The sequence below is a fragment of the Choloepus didactylus genome, chromosome 17, assembly GCF_015220235.1.
Source record: "Choloepus didactylus isolate mChoDid1 chromosome 17, mChoDid1.pri, whole genome shotgun sequence".
NCBI classification, from domain to species: Eukaryota; Metazoa; Chordata; class Mammalia; order Pilosa; family Megalonychidae; genus Choloepus; species Choloepus didactylus.
In genome coordinates this window covers 61,087,777-61,104,519 of record NC_051323.1, presented here as the reverse complement: position 1 = coordinate 61,104,519, position 16,743 = coordinate 61,087,777, and the positions used below count along the sequence as shown (strand labels likewise).

Genomic DNA, 16,743 nt, shown 5'->3' with positions numbered 1-16,743 from the left:
TTTCCATTATCCCATCCTGCAGAATTGCTGGCCTTATTATTATTTATGCAAGCAGGAGAAATGGAGGTGAAACTGAGGCTCAGAATAGAGAGGAGGGCAAGGAGCCAGGCTGGGGCTTAACGGCCAAGCCTCACCCCCATTTGTGTCTGACCCAGGACCACTGTCTCCCACTATGCAGAGCTCTGCTGTGACTTGCACCCTGAAAGCAAAGGGCCCGAGAACTCTTACTTGTCCTAACTGATTAATCATCCTGGGAGGGCGAATTCTCAGTGTGCAGGAGAAAGTGACACACGAGTCCCTTTCCCATCAAGGAATTTTTCTGTTCAGGTGGAGTCTGATGAGCTTTTCAATGACGGTTGGAACTGCTCCCTCGGTGAGGGTACAGCACTAGGCAATAGAGGGGCGTCAGAGGGATCCTTTTAGAGAGCAGCTGTGTGTCTCTTTAAGCAAACCTTATATACTAATATTTGCAGTTAGCATCTTGCAAAGAGATGGACTATCTAACGACAAGATTACCCCAAATCACTTTCAGTAGTGTTCATTCATTCAATAAACACCAAACGTGAGCTAGGCACAAAGTTAAGTGCTGGGATACAGTGGTGAGCGGGCCAGGCACGATTTTGTCACTTGAAGAGATGCATTTAGCATGAGTGCTTTAAAAATGGCTTGTTGTTGCTGTTTTCCAGAAACAAATTACAAGGTATAAAATAAAGCACAGTACAATTAAAAACTAAGCAGAATAAAAGAGGTACAAAAAGGGAAGTGGGTCCAGGTGGGGCTGACGCTGTCCTTTGGGGTCTTGCCAGGTTGGCAGGGCACTCAATTTTCCCGGGTTTCCCACACTGACCCGGCCGGAAGCCCGCGCGCCCGGCTGTCCCGCCGCAGTGCGAGGACCCTTGCGTGGGGACAGCGCGCCCTCTGGCGTTGGCCTCAGGCCCTGCACATGACACAGACGTGGGAAGGCAGATGCCCTCCTCCCCCCAAGGAAAATCGGGTCAAGCTCACATTTTAAAAAATGTACTGCCGGATGCCAGCAACATTCACGTGCATCCTCTCACCCAAACCTCAGGAGAACCCTGTTGGGCATTGTCATCACCATGTTATCAGTGAGGCTGGAGAGATTCAGAGAGGTTAAGTAATTCCACGAAAGTCCTTTGTTCTATGCTCTTCTGTCTCCGAGGCCAGCACCTGCACTCAGCTGAGTTCCTTGCTTTTCTGGTGGAGAAGAAAGTCTTGAGCTCCTCATCATCAGACTTCAAATTCGTCCATGATGACTCAGCCCCTCTGGATATAACCCAGAGCCCGTGACAGAGCCTGCAGTGATCTGGCCCCTGCCTGGCTGTGCCGCCTCAGCCCTCCCTGCTCCCTCACTGCAGAGCTAAGCTCCTGCTACTCTGAATCTCTTGCTTTTTTCCAACTGCACCATTCTAATCCTCACTTTGGTGTCTTCATACACATAGTACCCTCTGCCTGGGACATCACCTCCCACCCCCTTTATTTTCCAAACTAGAGACTCTTTCCCTTTAAGATGGCTCAAGTGTTATCTTCTTCCAGGAAGCCTGCCCTGACTGCCTCTCTTCTGTGTTTCCATAGTGCTCTGTGTATCCAGCCACTGGGCACTTCTGCCCACCTGTCAGTCCCTTGTTGCCCCAGGAGTCTGGGAGCTCTCTATTGCCAGTTCCTACCACCTTGCTGACCCTCTGTAGGAGGTGGGTAAACGTTTTCCGACAGGTAGATGAATGTTTGGCTGGATGGAGGAGGGACAGATGGATAAGATGAAGCTCACTGTCCCACTTGCCTGAGCAGGCCAGACCTTAGCAGCACCACACGCTAACCAGCTGAGTTAACCAGCGGGGCGAATCGGGCTGGAGCAGTCACGTTCTAGACTGCACCTTTTGCCGTCTTCTCATTACTAGTGTCAGGTCAGTTCTAAGCCACAGTAGAATTGCCCAGCAGAGTTTCTGGAACAACTACTGAGCAGTGTTCAGTCTCTGGAGCTCGCTTGGCCTATGGCCTGGGAAACTGCTGGTCCCTGGGCTGGGGTCTAATGAAAAATCCTTCACTGCTGCTGAGGCGAGAGGTAAGCCAGGGCAGGGTCCTCACCTGACTGACTCACAAGGAGCTTTGCTAGAGTCCTGGCTGTGTTCTCAGAGGTAAAGGTGCCTGGGTCCCTGGCACTAAAGATTGGGGCAATGCTCCTGATGCCACACACTCCAAGGAAGTGGTTTCATATGATCAGAAAGGGGTATGGAAGGAGAGGAGGAAAGTGGAAATAGAGTAAGAAATATTGGATGTTTCTGAAGATCTGACACTATGAAGGACGTTTTAAAACAAATGAAAAATCAACTATAATGGTTGTGAAAAATATTTGTATCACCTAAGGATTAAAAAAGAGAGGTGTTTCTTTTTTTTTTTGAGTACTTAAGGGTTTGAGTACTATCTCATTATTTAATCTTCATAATGACCCCAGGATGTAAGCATTTTTGGCTCCATCTTACAAATGAATGAACTGAGCCCCAATGTCACATAGCTAGAATGTTCCTTCCCAACCCCTGTGTTGGATTTTCTACCGCCTCTGTCTTGGAACACTGGAGAAGGCATGGTAACTCAGGGCCCAGGGCCAGCAGCACAGACGGCTGTTTTCCCCCGAGCTCATGGAGAGCCGGGCAGAGCCAGACCACTTGAACCTACCCATGACCGGCGGAGCATTTCCTCCTTTTTTATTATAAAAATAAATACACTTATTTCAGATTGAAAATCTTGGAGCTTAAAATCTTTTCTCTAAACCAGTGCAGAAAGCAGGCACTTTACGGTCAGCTGCTGACTGCTCTTTCCCGGGGTCCATCTGGAATATGAAAGATTCTATTTGGTGACTGATTCTTTTTATACAAAACATGAAAGGAGAAAAGGAAAACAGGGATAAAGAAAGGTGAAGTATTGCAGTTCCCTCTTGTACTGTCCTTTCCTTTTACCAGTTGGAGTCATTTTTCTGACATTTGAAAGCCTAGATAAGGGCTCACCTTAGAGAACTCTGCCAGCTTGGGCTGGACTTGTGGACAAGCCGACCTCCAGGACCCTTTGACATTGCTGCCTCGGCACCTGAGGCCTGAGTCCATCCTTCTCCTTGACAGGACCCCTGGTCTACACACTTCCTATTTGTTCTTTATTACAGTGAACTCTTGGCTTCAACTTCCTTTCCTTGGATGGTTGACATCCACCTCCCAGGCTTGGCTTCACGCTGTCCCTTGTCCAGTCAAGCTTTCCCCAACTCTTCTTGACCCACCATGCCCTGGGATGACAGGTGATGGGAGGAGAGATGGGTTGGCCAAACAGCTCTGCCCCCTGAGCCCCCGTACCCAGCTTTGTGGGAGACTGGCTGAGGGTAGCAAGGCACAGACTGTCTTTGAGTTGCCACGGGAAAGAGGGCAACCCATGAGTGACGTATGAGGGCAGTTCCCACCATCAAGAAGCCAGAAGTGGGACTCTCTCAGAGTTCATTAATTTGGAAATAGTCCCATCTGCACTGAACAAAACCAGCACACGGTAGTCCAAGGGTCTTGAAGGATGATGGCAGCACCCCCCCCACTGCCCCCCAAAATCTCCAAAACTGCCTTTATGTGCCAAGGCAAGAACTACTTTATTAAAACAAGTATTTACAATGACAGAATCTAAAGACAAAGACACAGATAAATACATGGATATAAAAATATTTAAAAGACTATAAATACATAATCATCATTTATAAAATCAGTAACACATCATGTCTCTGGCATTTTATAGCAAACCATTTTACATTTTATCATTTGGAATAAATTGTAGGGCTTTCTAAAGAAATTACTTTCCTATCTCCTTAAACCATGTTTCAAAATGCTCCTATCTTCTGGTTACAGGGCTCATCTGTCAGGCTGTCTGCTCTCGGTTGGCTCTGCTGCCAACAGACACCCGTATATCCCCTCATTCAGCTTCCTCCATAAGTCTGCTATGGACTTGGAAACCAGACAGCCAGGCTGGTTAGAATTGTTTGTAAATTAAGGGTAAATAAAATTCTAACAAGGTGCCAACCTTATGAATAAAATGCACAGGCTTTGGAAAGTGGCCTTTGTTCTGGTTTTGTAGCTAGGTCTTGGGTTGGTAGAGCTGCCACAAAAGTAAGGTCTCACTATAGTTCAAAAAATCGGATATTCAGCCCACCCCTAATTAACTCGGTAATTCAGTATGAATGTGTTGTTCTTCTTTGAAGCAGATACATGGAGAATTTTTGCTCTGATTTGAAATGGATTCTGTAGTCCCTAGGTCAAGTAAACACCTGTAGGAAACCCTTTGAGAGCTGTGTTTTCAATCCACTAACCTCCCAATCCAATCAGGTGGGGACCTTGTCAGCAGATGACAACCCAGTGACCTCAGGGGCTGGACCCAGCCCACACCCACATGGGATCTGCCAGAAAGCCCACTACACACCCAACGCCACGCCAACCCATTGAGACAGTCATGGCTACCAAAAATTGGCAGATGCTAGTATATATTTTTAAGGATACATCACTCCCTTCTTCAGACCATGACACATAGCCTGTCATCCTAAATGCGGCCATGCTTGGAGCGTCTAGGGTCATTTAAGCTGGGGAGACAGAGGCAGTGTAGAGGTTAATTGCAGGCTCTGAGTCAGATTGTTTAGGCCACATCAGATAACATCCCTGCCACAGGAGAGGACACCTGGTCTTCACAAATCCAAGGCAATCTTTGTTACCTCTGTTCCCTTTTAACACACTGGCCATCCAAAGGGGAGCTCTTCAGAAGAGAGATCTTCCCAGCTGAGAAGGTGATAGCTGGAGATGTGGTCCTGAAGAGCAGCGAGTGGGTTGAGCATGGGGTGGTCTCAGCCCAAGACCACATGAATGATGAGTCCTCAGTAAGGGCAGAGTCATCATTAGCCAGGGACATAAGGAGAAAGCAAAGTATGGTCAGTTCACACCCACTTTTTGCCAGCAGTCAAGAGGCTTTCATTTCCCTGTCGGCAGGGACTCATGGTACTGGAGCCTGACACAGAACTTGGGGCCTCCTCCACCCCGGCCCCTGGGGAGCCATGAAGACAGGACATTAATGGATGGTTTAGCCACCCAGTAGGAAGTATAAATCAACAAGAAATATGATCAACCTTAACTTCTCATGGTGTCTGTGACAGCTGAGATAGGGGCTAATTCTGTATTCAATTCTCAATGAATTTCTTCCATGAATTCAATTTGGCATGCTCTCGGCAGCTCTGTGCAGGTGTGCAGTCTGATTGGGTAGCAGAAACCCATTAGCACACATTCTACATGTTTACATTTATGGCCCCATTTGTCTGACAGCTTTATGTGGATGTGATGAACAGTCCCTCTTACTCGCGTAGAGGGGACCTTGGGGAAGCCACTCCCCAGGCCAATTACATCAAAATGATGCTGATGATGAAAATGATGATAGTGTCAGAGAAGAACACAGAGTAAAATGCCAACAAGTTGGCTGCCACCCCTGCAGACCTCAAATGGCCCCAGTGATCTCCTCCTCATGAAACCAGAGGTGGTCAGAGCTGGAGAAGACCTTTAGAGACCTCCTAGCCCAGCCCCTTCATTTTACATACTGGGAAGCAAGAGCTCGGAGATTTACCCTGATTTGTCTATGGTCTGCAGCTAGTTACATGGATTGCTGTGGCTTCAATCCAGGCCTTACATTCTCTTTCCATGGCAGCACGTTGCTTTGCTGGAGCCCGCTTGGGTTGTGGTGTCCTGTTTCATGGGCCACCCAGCTCTGTACCTGCCTCTAGGGAAGGACTGCCTGGGATCAGGAGGTGATGCCAAAGCAGTTGGGCATGGGGCTAGGCAGCTCAGGAACCCTGCAGTCAGAAGATTCTAGCCGTTGCCCCTCCGGCTGGATCTCACCTTCACACTTGAACATTGGAGTAACTGATTGGAGACATGTGTTGAGGGTCCCTGTATCTTGAAAAGTGATTGCATAAAATGGACCTTTGTGTGGTCAAGAAAGAAATCCCAGCTTTTACTGGGGCCTTTCTAAGCAGTGCAAACAAAGGATGCGTTTCAGAAAAGAAGAGCAGAAGATTTAACTCCAGATTCCAACATCCTTGCAGTGAACACTGCTCGCCCCACCCAGGGCACACAAGAAGTGCTCAATGAATACGTGGTTTGAATGATCAAGGAAGACAGTTGATGTCATTCACGGATTTGTTTTCTTTCAAGCAATAGCTCTCCTTATTCATTCAACAAACAATTGTTAAGCACCTCCTATGGGCAAAGCATGGTACAGAGCCAAGACTGGACAGAGTCCCTGCCCGTGTACACATTTCTGGCCTCCAAGTCCTACCTGATATGATCCTGACCACTTCAGACTCATCTGAAGTCCATTTCCCCTCGTTCCCTTTAGTCTAGCCAGGATTGCACACACTCTTCCACCTCGCCTGGGTCTTTCCTATTCTCCACTTTACCTGGCTGGCTCCTTATCTTTGAAGTTTCAACTTTGATGTCACCTTCTCCAGAAGGGCCTTTGGGAACAGTCTACCTAGGGTAGCTCTGTTACTGTCTGTGCTAGAGTTCACTGCTGGACCCAGGTCTTTACCCATCTCTGTATCTCTGTATCCGTGCCCTCTGCCAAGTGAACCTGAGTTCCACTCATAAAGGAGGATGAGGTATTTCCCCATCTGTTGAATATGGGGTTGGAATGAGTTACGAGCGGTTGTGTGCCAGATCACAGCCAGGGGCATGGAGGCCTTGGCGTTTAGGTTCTCTCTCCTTGTGAGTCAGGAGCTTACTATATGCTGCTGAAGTTCTCTGGATTTTGTCACATGCATTATTGTGACCACAGTTATTGGAGGCACTAAGTCAGTCTCCTTCTCCCTTCTTACCTAGCATATGTACCCGGTAAATATTTAATGGATAAATAAATAAACTCAGTGCTAAATATTGAGCTTGGAGGAATTAAGGGCTCCCTGAGTCCTTCTTCACCAAGCTTGGACCTGCAATGGCCATCTGTACCTAAGATGATGTGAGAATGGAGAAAGTCTCACCTCTGGCTTCTGGAGGTATATCCCTTTGCCATCTTGGGTTAAATTTTGGTAAACATCTATGAAAATGCAGCAGAAAGGAACCACCTGATTTTGTGTGTGTTTTGGAAAGATTATGAAACAGTTCCTCCCATACATCCCTGCACCTCAGTCAACCATGTCCATGCTGAAAATGTGAGGGAACCCAGTGTGGGCATATGGGCCGCCACATGTGACCAGACTTATAAGTGAGCAACTTCAAACCTTTGCCTTTGGAACAAGGCAAGGCATAAATTGTCTGGATAGAGGCAGCCACGTCTCACAGGCACACAGCCAGCCTCCCCTGGCTGGTTGTTCTGGATGGGCAGCTTGAATTAGGGACAGACGGGCACTCCACAGGGAGTGTGGAGGAAGCCCCGGCCCTCCACTCCTTCCTACCAGCTCACCCTCCACGCCCTCCACATGCAGCATCAGGTGGACAAAGTTCCCACAGTCAATCTGGAGGCTGGGGCCTCCACAGCAGACAAGCATCAGCTGGCAGACATCATCGTTGAACATGAACCCTGCATTGGACACAGGCTCCCACGGTGCATGCTGGGAGCCTTGTACCCAGCTCTCTTCCCATCTGAGACCCCTAGAGTATCCCTCCACTTCAATGACCTGATTCCTGAGAGCATGGGGGATCTTCTGATATGGGGTTTGGTATTAATGGTTAATTATTTTATCAATTAATTTTATTTTTTCTCTACTCCCAACTCCTTACCTCCTCATGCAACCAGCACAAGGGTCTTTTTCTCAAGCACATCAGTGGCCTCACAGCAGGGGGCAGTCTGCTTAGTGGTTAGGGCGTCTCCCCTGGAGCCTGAGAGTCCTGGTGTAAACCCTGGGCAAGTTACTTAACTTCTCTGAACTTCAATTTCTTTCTCAGCAAAGTGGGGCTTACAACAGGGTGTTGTTGGAGATTAAGGGAGAAGCCGGATGTGCCAATCCTCAATAAAAGTTAGCTGTGATCATAATAGTAAACAGTAATAACTGTTTTTGTTACTTGTACATCCACTCCCTTGGGCCTCCAAACTCAGGGAGAAACACTGCATCTGAGGATGTCTTGGGAACATTGATCATCCCCTGCCTGGTGGGCGGCCCCCTGCCAGTTCAGGGCTGGCCGCACCAGCTCCCCAGTGCCCACCTCCCCCTCCATGGCTGCCTGTGGCTGGGTCCAGCTCACATATCCTGACCAGTTACTGTCCTGCTTGAGGAAAACCTCCTGCGAAGAACCAAAGCCAGTGGCTCGGGAAGCCAGGCATGTCCAAGCACCACCTGTGACCCCCTGAAGGCTGAGTGTAAACACTGCTGGGGACTTCTGAGGCTCCCCCACCAGGGCCTGCTGCCAGGATAAGAACCCAGCAGAGGGTCCGTGCCAGGAGCCCACCACTGCTCCATTTCTTTAGAACTCGGCTTCTGAGAAAGGAGCAGTCTTTCCTCATGGGGTGTAGGTCTGGGTGGAGGTCTATGCGCTTAAGCACATTATGCAAACTTTTAGGTGACTCTAACTTTGTGACTCAGGAAAGAAGGGACAGCTCTGAGTAATGATCAGAGAAGTAGGAAGGGGCCAATTTATGAAGGTCTTTCCTTGTGCTAAGGAGTTTGGACTTTCTCTGTGGGCAAAGGGAAGTCTTGAAAAGCCTTCACTAAGGAAGAGACATGATCAGGTGTGTGCTTTACAAATTTAGGAGATTATTTCTACAGGATCTTTGAGGAGAGTTGAAAGAAGGAGGAGGGGCTAGGTGAGTGGAGATTAAAGGAGCTTTGGTGAGCCATTGAGTGTAAAGGGCTGAAGAGGAGAGAAGTATCTTATGCAGCTTTGCAGAGTGGCCATTTCTGCACCATCTCGCAAAGAGGTGTGGATAAGACTTGTTCTTACCTGACAGAGCATCAGCTGCTTCCACAGGTCCCTGGACTCCTGGTTGCTCGGTACCTGGCGCGTTAAGCTGATAACAAGGTGAAGGTATAAACTGTCAGCTGGGAGTTACAACCACAGCACACCAGTTCGCGACAGGCCATTCGCACAGCAGTTGTGCGTTTTGTGGATGGCCCCATTCAATGTCTGATATCCCCAGTGGGCCTCCCCTCGATGGCCAGTCCATCCCAGGGCTCCCTCGCCCTTCCTAGGATAGAATGGAATGAGCCGGAACACAGCAGCAGTGGGAGAAGTGATGGTGGTGGTGATGATGATGGTGATACAGCAGCTACCATTTAGTGAAGCGGGACATTTTGACTTTGCCAATTTGTTGTGGTTTTAATAAAAATCAGTAACTCTATCATTATTGTTAAAACCAGCTTACAAAAGAAATCAGGCATAAGTGGCTTAGGATGCCTCTTGTGCATGATATTTAGTAGTCTTTTGAAAAGCTGAAAGCTTAATGGTTGGCTTTGTAGACCATGTCAACTTCCAAACTGACTGGGTCAATTACCACCATGCGTCACCTCTATTTGAGCCCTTACAATGGGTTAAGCACTGAGTTCATGCTCTACTTAGATTTCTTCACTTGCTCCTGGTAGGTGAGGTTGGGATTATCTGCCCTGTGTTAGAGACAGTGAAATGAGGGCTCAGGGAGGTTACTGTCTTGTTTGAGGTCATACAGCTGGTGAGTGACAAGGCTGGGACCTGCTCCAATGTCTGTACCCTTCTCCACCACCCTACACTGTCTCTGAGTTTCTTGGAAGACTGTTTGATGTATTTGCCATTCTCAGACTCTACATTCCATATGCTTCTCGATAGAATGGATGATACAACTTTGATTAAATTATCCACTTAGAAAGGCAGAGGTTTTGCTAGAAAAATTGCAGGGCTGACAACCAGGAAAGCTGGGTCTATGGCATGCCATTTAATTTCCCCAAACTCTAGTTTCCTGGTCTGTAACTGGAAGAGCCACTGCCCCTGTCACAGAATGAAAAGCATAGGAGCCTGGGGACTCTTGTAAAAGTTTCTTGAAAACCCAGAGAATAATTAATCACCACTCTGAAGCTGCCTCCCCCATCAGGAAATGCGATTATTGTTATCAATAGTTGTGACTGATCACATTATATGGCTGTTCTGTTCAAAGCCCTTTATGTGCGTTAAACCCATTTGCATTTTCATTCCAATCCAACAGAGCAGGTTCACTACCATCTCCAAGCTTCCAGTGCAGACCTGTGGCATCCTGAGATTGAGTGGCTTGTCCAAGATCTTACACTGGGAGGTGGTGGGGTTGGGATTTAAACCAGGCAGTCTGGCTGCAGAGCTGAGCTCCCAGTCAACAGGATAAATCCTGCCACACTATGGCAAAGACACATCCAGGAGGGCCAGGCCCTGGCATCACCAAGGCTGAAGGGGGCCTGTTCCCAGCCCAGACCTGGGAAGGAAGAGAAAGGATCCACACGGGAGCTGGTCCCAGAACTGCACCCCACTTTCCTCAACAGGAAGAGGCAGGCCTGTCTACACCAGCCATAGATTCTAATTACTACCATTTCTGTGGGCTGGAAAGGATGGGAAAGGGAGAGCAGTGAAGAGAAAGAGAACATTTGGTGGTGATTCCTATATCCATGGGGCACAGTAAAACTCTGTAGAGAACACCAGTTTCAGCAAAGCTTTGCTTACACAGTGGGACAAATGAACCTGACCTTTTGTACCTAGAAAAGGCCAGAGTGCTAGAATCACAGAGTCCCAAATCTGAAAGAAATCTCAGAGGTCAACTTGTTCAAGCACCCATCCATCCTGGGGAATTCTTTCCTCGGATTTCTTGACCCATGATCTGTGGGTAATGGATGCTCACTTTTACACAAGGCAGCCCCTTCTCCTGCCAGAGCGCTCCAGCCAGGAGAAACTTATGTTAAGTCCAAAGGACCCATGGGATCTAGTTCTGCCTCCAGAAAAAGCATTCAACAGGTATTTGTCTCCTGTTAGTCTTCTCCCCTCCATTGTAAGCATTTAATTATTTCTCCATCTGTTCCTCATGTGACATGGTTACTAAATCCTCATCCCTCTCTTCTAGACACTATAATTAGCTGGTATCTTTCTAAAATGTGGCACCTAGGCTTGCACACAATCCTTCAGATGCAATTTGATTCAGCAGAGTACAGTCAGTTTATCACTTCCAAATTGTTAAGACATCATTTCCCAAATTATATACCAAGGGAGATGTTCTGCAGAGAAAGGGTTTTGTGCTTAAACAAATCTGGGACATGTTTTATATCTATATACCCTTTTCTCCATTTGCCACGCACATTAATCAGCAGTAATTTAAATTTTGTTTAACTCAGAATTCCCCAAGTGCAACTGACCACAGTACCTGGCCCCTTTTATTTAATGGAGCACATATTACAACCTCATGGTTTCTAATATTTCTTGGAAAATTTCAAAAGCATGAATCTAAATGATTCAATTAAATATAGCCTGAATTCAGGTAAGTTTATTAAGCAGCAACTGAAGCTATCACCTCATGTTGAGCTTGAGGTCAACTAAATTAACCAGATTGCTGTTGTATACTCTGCCAATGAGGTGTCCTGTTGTAAACTTGTGCAGCCAATTTCTAAATATAACAAAATGGCAGTGCTTTATTTTCATCCAGATTATGTGTCATCTTTTTGGTTTGGCACAGTTTGTTGATAGCATTTTAAATTTCAATTCTGCTATCGTGTATACTAATGATTCCTCTCAGCCTTGTGCCATCTGCAGATCTGATAAGTCTACATTCCATGTCTTCTCCCAACTCATTGATCAAAATTGTGGATATAAACAGGATCAAGAACAGAATCTGTGGACTTTCACCTAGGATTACTCCTCTAGTGTTACATGTGTATAATTCTTCGGGAATTGTATAGAACTTGCTGTAAGTACATCTAATATTGCCATTTTCCAGCCCACATTTCATCATTTATTATGGTAGACTTTTCCAAATATTTTGCCAAAACTGACAGTAGTCAGTAGTTCCCTGATCTATCAATCCAGAAACCCTCTCAAAGGACTAAATGAAAATGATTTCCCCACACATTCTTTGAATTCTTGTCATCAGATGTTTTTCACTTTAAATATGCATGAGCCACTTCCCTCGAACCAGCCTCGAAATTTTTTTAAGGGGCTTAGTTTCTTATATTCTATAATTTCTAGAGTCTCCTCTTCTGGCCCTTTCACTGACAACTGAAACTGGTTTTAAGAAACCATCTGGAAATGATCTCAAAACCCTGAATTATACCATACCCTGGGCTGTAATTTGTCTGGGTTTGGAAACCTTTGCTTCATATAAAGGCTTCATATAAAGAGGAAGCAATCACATCTTAAGATGCAAATTCCCTTTAATTATCTCTTTTACCTTTTATGCATTGAAGTTCTTCCTGGAGAAGTTGGCCTATCTCTTCCACATTCTTCTTCCTCCAAACATAAATATAAAGTATTTCACATGGACTTTAACCTTTTCTCATGGTTTACCCCAGGTTTTGTGTGAAGGCATCCATGTCATCATTTGCCATCCTCTCAGGAGATGTGCTCCCTCCTCCCAAAGTTTTGCAGATCGATCAACTCAAATATGAGTTCATCAGCGGGCTCCCTGGGTGGGCTGGTCAATACTCAATATCTATTTGCCGGATTGAGGAAATGGGTGCAGTCTGCCACATGGAATTTATATGCCAAGAAAGAAGTATTCAGTCGTTCCTCTCAAACTAGCAAAATGTCAGAAACACTCATTTTCACTGCCGTGTATCTCTACTCATCCAAACTAAGCCAGGAAATAATTATTTTCAAAACTACAAAAGTATCTTCACTGGTTTGTCAGACCACATAAGCCACCCTGGGGTGAGACGGCTGCTCCATGGGGTCAGTGCTCTGTAATTCACTCACCCACCAGGGAGAGGATAAGTAGTTTGTAAACCCAGTTTGTACATTGGGTCAGGCACATACGAACACATACGCCTTGGAACTATGTGCTCTACTCTGTCCCCTGCAGCTCCCACCCTGTGCTACCACTCCTGGTCAACTTACCTTTTCAAAAAGTTTAGTGAAGAATTCCTCTTGCCCTTCATTTTGGTCTACCGTTTCCTACTGGAAGAGACACACAGAAAGACTTCATTGCTCACCCGCATAAATGGACTCTCGTGCTCACACTCATGTCTCAAAGCTTCCAGGCCTTGTTCACCTGAACCTCTCTCTCTCTTCCCAAACTGAGCACAGAGAAGAGTAAGAAACAGGACTGTGGTGAGTTATTCGATAGTCAACCTGAAATTGTATCTACCTAAGTCCACAGCCCTCCAAATATCTCTGATATTGATCAGCATTTATTCTAATTAGAAATATCTGCCAATGAAACACCTGAACATTCAGAATACATCCTGACATATGTTTCAGTGTATGTACACCTCTCCTTTAGGGCTTGCTAAGTATCTCAACCCACACAGAATTAGTGATGCAGAAGGAGGAAGACTGTACCAGGAATGGTTCCAGGGCTTTTGCTCCTAGTTCCAGAACTCCAGGGTCTCTTTGTGCTGCCACAAGGATCGTCACTTTCCACATCTGTCTCATCTGTAGTGCAGATTAGCTAAGACTCCCTGAAAAGGCACTGTGACAAGGCAATTCATTAGAGAAAAGCATAAGTCACATTTTGTCTCACTTAGAAATAGGTCAACAAGACTTGTGCTTCAGAACTAGATGGACTAATAGTCACCAGATTTTCTCTCCTGTCTAAAACTAAAACATGTAGCCCAAGTATATGAAGCAAAAATTTTCACTCTTTGAACATGAGGCAACTCAGGACAGAGATCCCTGAGAGGCGGTAAGCAAGTAAGGTGAGCTCCCAGGCATTGGTGCAGGGAGGAGAACCCAGGTAGAACCTAAAGTCTCCCTGCACTGAGCAGACAGAGCTGGGAGCCCGGGAAGGCCCAAGTGGACAGAGTTCCTGGGACAGAACACAGAGAGGAGAGAGGGGCATGGAGAGAGGCTTCTGGAAATCTGCAGGGGTTACCCTCAAGTCTTTAGCTGAGTACTGGACAACACATAACTGTGAGGGAACTACCCAAGATCAGGGAAAGAAGGACCCAAAAGAGATAGTAGGAAAAATCCCCAAAGCTCCCAAAGCTGGAATAGTTTGTGATTGTATCAGCCAGGATGGAGACCTTGTAAATCACAGAACATTGAGTCAAGTACCAAGAAGGGTATATGGTCCACCTGGGCCTGGAGTTTTTGTGGGAAGGTTTTATTATGAAGTAAATTTCTTTGATAGATATAGGGCTATTTATGTGATCTATTTCTTCTTGAGTGAGCTTTACAAATGAACTTGTCCATTACATTTAAATTGTCAAATTTATTGACATAAAGTTGTTCACAATATTCACTTGTTATCCTTTTAATGTGTGCAGTTTCTGTAGGGACATCACATGTCTCATTCCTTATTTTGATAATTTGTGTCATCTTCCTTTGTTTCCTTATTAGGCTGGCTAGAGGTTTTTCAATTTTATTGACCTTCTCAAAGAACCGGCTTTTAGTGTCATTGATTGCCTCTATTTTTCTGTTGCCTATTTCACTGATTTCTCTTCCTATTTTTATTGTTTCTTTTAATCTGCTAACTTTGTTTTATATGTGTTCTTCTTTTTTTGGTTTCTTAAAGTGGAAGCTGATATCGATTTGAGATATTTCTTCTTTTCTAATACAGGCTGTGTAGTTCTATGCATTTCCTTCTAAGAACTGCTTTATCTGTACCCCATAAATTTTGATATATTGTATCTTCATTTTCATTCAGTTCAAAATACTTTCTAATTTCTATTTTGACTATTTCTTTGGTCCTTGAATTGTTACTATTTCTCCCTTAAATAGTTGTTATAATCTGACAGTGAAGCTATTTAAGGGAGAAATAGTAATAATTCCATATAAATTGTTCCAGAAAATTGAAGAGGAAGGAATGCTTCCCATTAGTTCTATGAGGACAGCATTACGCTGATCCCAAAATCAGATGAGGTCATTACAAAAAAAGAAAACTTCAGACTAATATCCTTCATGAATATGGATGCAAAAAAGTTTACCAAATTTTAGCAAACTGAACAGCTCAATATATGTAAAAATGATAATGTATCACAACCAAGGGGATATAGGCCAAGAATGCAGGGTTGGATTATCATTCATCATTTTAACATACTTAAAAAAAAGGGGGGGGATCATAATTATCTCAATAAATACAGAAAAGGTAGTTTTAGAAAATCTAACACCAACTCTTGATACAAACTCTGGGAAAACAAGAATAAAAGAATAAAAGGGAACTTCCTCACTCTGTTCAAGGGAATCTAATATCCTGCAGTTAGATCAAACTTTATGGTGAAACATTAAATGCTTTCCCCCTAAGATCAGAAAAAAGACAAGTTTGTCTGTTCTCAGCACTTTTATTCACCATTTCTATTGTATTGGAGGTTCTAGTCAATGCAACAAGTCAAGAAAAAGAAAAGAAGAGAAATAAAAGGCATCCAGATTGGAAAAGGAGAAGTAAAACTGTCTTTATTCATAGACAGCATGATCACCTAAACGGGATATCTACAATCTATGCAATTTACAAAAAAACTATTAGAACTAATATCTGAGTTTAGAAGACTGCAGGACCCAAGATCAATATACAAATACTAATTGGATTTCTATAAACTAAAAAAAGATTGGAAAATTAAATTTAAAAAAAATGCCACTTACAATAGTTTCAAAAGATATAATAGGGGTAAATTTTGGCAAAGATGTGTAAGATCCGTACACCAAAGGATTCACACTCCCTAATTTCAACACTTTGGAGTGATCATAATCAAGATGGTATAGTTTGGGCATTAATATAGACAAATCGATCTAAGGAGCATAGGATAGTCTAGAATAGACCCATACATATATGATCAAATGCCAAAGCCATTCAATAGGAAAGGATAATCTTTTCAACAAATGGTGCTGGAATAATTGGATAGATACAGGCAAAAAAAAAAAAAAAAGAAAAAAATCTTGACCCTTACTTCATACCATATATAAAAGCAAAGTTGAAATGGACCATAGACTCAAAATATAAATGCTAAAACTATAAAACTTTGTGAAGAAAACATACTTGTGATTTCAGATTTGACAAGGTTTCTTAAATATGACCCAGAAAGCATAAACTATAAAAGAAAATAATCAATTGAAATTCATCAGAACCAAAACTATTTCCCATTTAAAAACACTGTTAAGAAAATGAAAAGGCAAATTGCAGACTGGGAGAAAATATTTGCAAAACATCTGACAAATGACTTGTATGTACAGTATATACAGAACACTTTCAACTCAATAATAAGAAGACAAACAACACAATTTTTTAAAAAAGGCAAAGATTTGAACAGACACCTAACCAAAGAAGATATATAGACAGAAATAATGGAAAATGAAAATGAAATTACAATGCAATACCACTATAAACCTACTAAAACATCTAAAATTAAAAAGAACTGACCATACCAAGTTCTGGCAAGGATGTGGAGCAAGTAAAACTCTCACATATTGCTGATGAAAATGCAAAATGGTACAACCTCTTTGGAAAAGAGTTGGCAGTTTCTCAAAATGCTAAACATACACCTATCTTGTGAGCAGGCAGTGGTGTACTGGTGCCAGTTCGTACCATCTCGAGAGAACTGAATTTGCTCATCTTTTCCCAACTTCTTGTTCGATAACTTCAGGTCGGTTGCTTGAAGTCAGCCAT

The 16,743-nt window shown here is 44.3% G+C and overlaps 1 protein-coding gene across 1 annotated transcript in view; it reads right to left on the bottom strand.

Moving 5' to 3' along the window:
- Window positions 1-306: 306 nt before the first annotated feature.
- Window positions 307-16,743, bottom strand: part of CAPN14 (calpain 14) — a 34,212-nt gene continuing 17,775 nt past the window's right edge. Inside the window, 9 exon segments of the mRNA XM_037806628.1 lie at window positions 307-387; window positions 848-937; window positions 7,052-7,107; window positions 7,474-7,714; window positions 8,157-8,291; window positions 8,949-8,997; window positions 8,999-9,015; window positions 10,359-10,376; window positions 13,041-13,097. Of these exon segments, the coding sequence (XP_037662556.1) occupies window positions 307-387; window positions 848-937; window positions 7,052-7,107; window positions 7,474-7,714; window positions 8,157-8,291; window positions 8,949-8,997; window positions 8,999-9,015; window positions 10,359-10,376; window positions 13,041-13,097 (744 nt within the window).